Source organism: Nestor notabilis, unplaced genomic scaffold, assembly GCF_000696875.1.
Source record: "Nestor notabilis isolate BGI_N333 unplaced genomic scaffold, ASM69687v1 scaffold17197, whole genome shotgun sequence".
Lineage (NCBI taxonomy): Eukaryota > Metazoa > Chordata > Aves > Psittaciformes > Psittacidae > Nestor > Nestor notabilis.
In genome coordinates this window covers 16,205-18,048 of record NW_009937961.1, presented here as the reverse complement: position 1 = coordinate 18,048, position 1,844 = coordinate 16,205, and the positions used below count along the sequence as shown (strand labels likewise).

At 57.5% G+C, this 1,844-nt stretch overlaps 1 protein-coding gene across 1 annotated transcript in view; it reads left to right on the top strand.

Moving 5' to 3' along the window:
* Positions 1–8: 8 nt before the first annotated feature.
* SOGA1 (suppressor of glucose, autophagy associated 1) overlaps positions 9–1,844 on the top strand; it is a gene marked incomplete at both ends in the record, with an annotated part of 6,982 nt that continues 5,146 nt past the window's right edge. Inside the window, 3 exon segments of the mRNA XM_010019087.1 lie at positions 9–272; positions 1,229–1,348; positions 1,478–1,603. Coding sequence (XP_010017389.1) covers positions 9–272; positions 1,229–1,348; positions 1,478–1,603 — 510 coding nt within the window.

Genomic DNA, 1,844 nt, shown 5'->3' with positions numbered 1-1,844 from the left:
GGCTGAAGGCTTGTTTGGACAACGAGTGTGTTGGGGGGCTGCTGGGCGAGGCAGTGGGCAGCGGTGGTGAGAGCCCCAGTGATGCCAAGCTGATGAATGTGCTCCTCATGCGGTTGGGGGTGCTCCAGCAGGACCTGGGCTGCTTCGCGAGGAAGGTGGATCACCTCACCGGCAGCCTCAAGGAGCACACAGACTCTTTCAGCTTCTCTGGCCCCAGCAGCCACGACACCACCAAAGAGGGGCTGCAGAAGGAGCATGTCTCTGACTTCCAGGTACGGGTTTCTTCCCACATCCCTCGCAGCAGCCGCCGCTTTATTTGCCGCCCCGTTTCCTCCTGCTTTAATGGAGCAAACTCCAACCCCCAACGTAACCTCTTGCCTCTCCAGAGTGAAACCCAGACTAACACCTCACTGCATGCCAGGGGCACCGGGGACAAGGTAGGACTCTGCTCCAACAGAGTGTGCCCAGGGCAGGAGGCAGTGGGCATCCCAGCGCATCCCAGCATGAGCTGGTCATGCTCTGCCTATGGCCAGGGGCTCTTGGGTGTGATCCCACCTTAGCAGGGACTGATGTTTTGACTGCTCTCTCCCAGCTCAGCCCAGCATCCCCTTTGCTTCTTGGGCATGAGCCTCCTAACAGCAGCCCAAATTGTGGGGACCCTGTTTACAAGAAGCCTCAGTCCCCAGTGGTACCCAGGCAGGGTAATTTGGAGATCAAAGGCTCCAGGGCAGATCTGCATCCGATGGGGAATACCTCTGGAGCAGTGGAGAGCAGCTTTGCCCTGTCTTCACCCCTCTTTCCGGGGGGTCCAGCTCATGGCAGGGACCAGGAATGTCAATGGTGGTTGGGGCTGTGGGCACAAGCCCCTTTCTGGAGCACACTCGCTTGTTCAGAGTCCTATTTTTTTGCATGTGGTCCCACCAGCCCCAGGTCCCGGTCTCCCCCAGTCACTGCATGGCACCATAACTGGTGTTTGCACATTTTTTCCCTCTTTCTCTCTTTTTTCCCCTCCTTTTCCCCAAACAATCCAGGCCACGTGTCTCCTCATCCTGTGTTTCCTTTTGGTTTCCGCCTTGTCTCCCGCCATGGTGATGAAACTCCTTCTCCTCCTCATCCTTTTTGTTGTCTTGTAGTTCTTTACTGTTTCGGAGACCCATTGTTTTGTTTTCTGGCTTTGTTTTCTTCCCGCTCTTTTGGTTTGTTCTCATTAACTTGCCCACGCATGCAGCAGCCTGATTTTAGGGACGCCGACCCTTACCGCATGCCCCACGCCAAGGACACGGACCCCACACAGCCCCGGAGCTACAGGACCTGCCGGCCTGAGGAGAACGACTCCTACGCCACCGAGGTACGAGCCACATCCTCCCTTGTCCAGCAGGATGGGGACAGGGCTGCAGGAATGGGGCTGTCCCTCTGGAGAGCTGGGGACATGGGGAGGTCAGGCCACCGTCCTCATCCCATCTCCGGGCCATTGCAGATAAAGGAGCTGCAGCTGGTGCTGTCAGAGGCCAACGAGAGCCTGCGGGGGCTGCAGGAGCAGCTCTCCCAGGAGAGGCAGCTGAGGAAGGACGAGGTGGACAACTTCTCACAGAAGATCTGCCAGGTGAGTAGGCAGCAGCCCCAATACCTGGGAAACAAGTATCCCTGCACCCATGGCCATAGACACCTCCAGCCGCAGGCTGATGACATATATGGGGACCTGGGTGTCACCCAGGGCTGCACATAGCACAGAATCATACATGGGTTTGTGTTGGATGGGACCTTAAAGCTCATCCAGTTCCAACCCCCTGCCACGGGCAGGGACACCTTCCACTAGAGCAGGTTGATGCAAGCCCCTGTGTCTA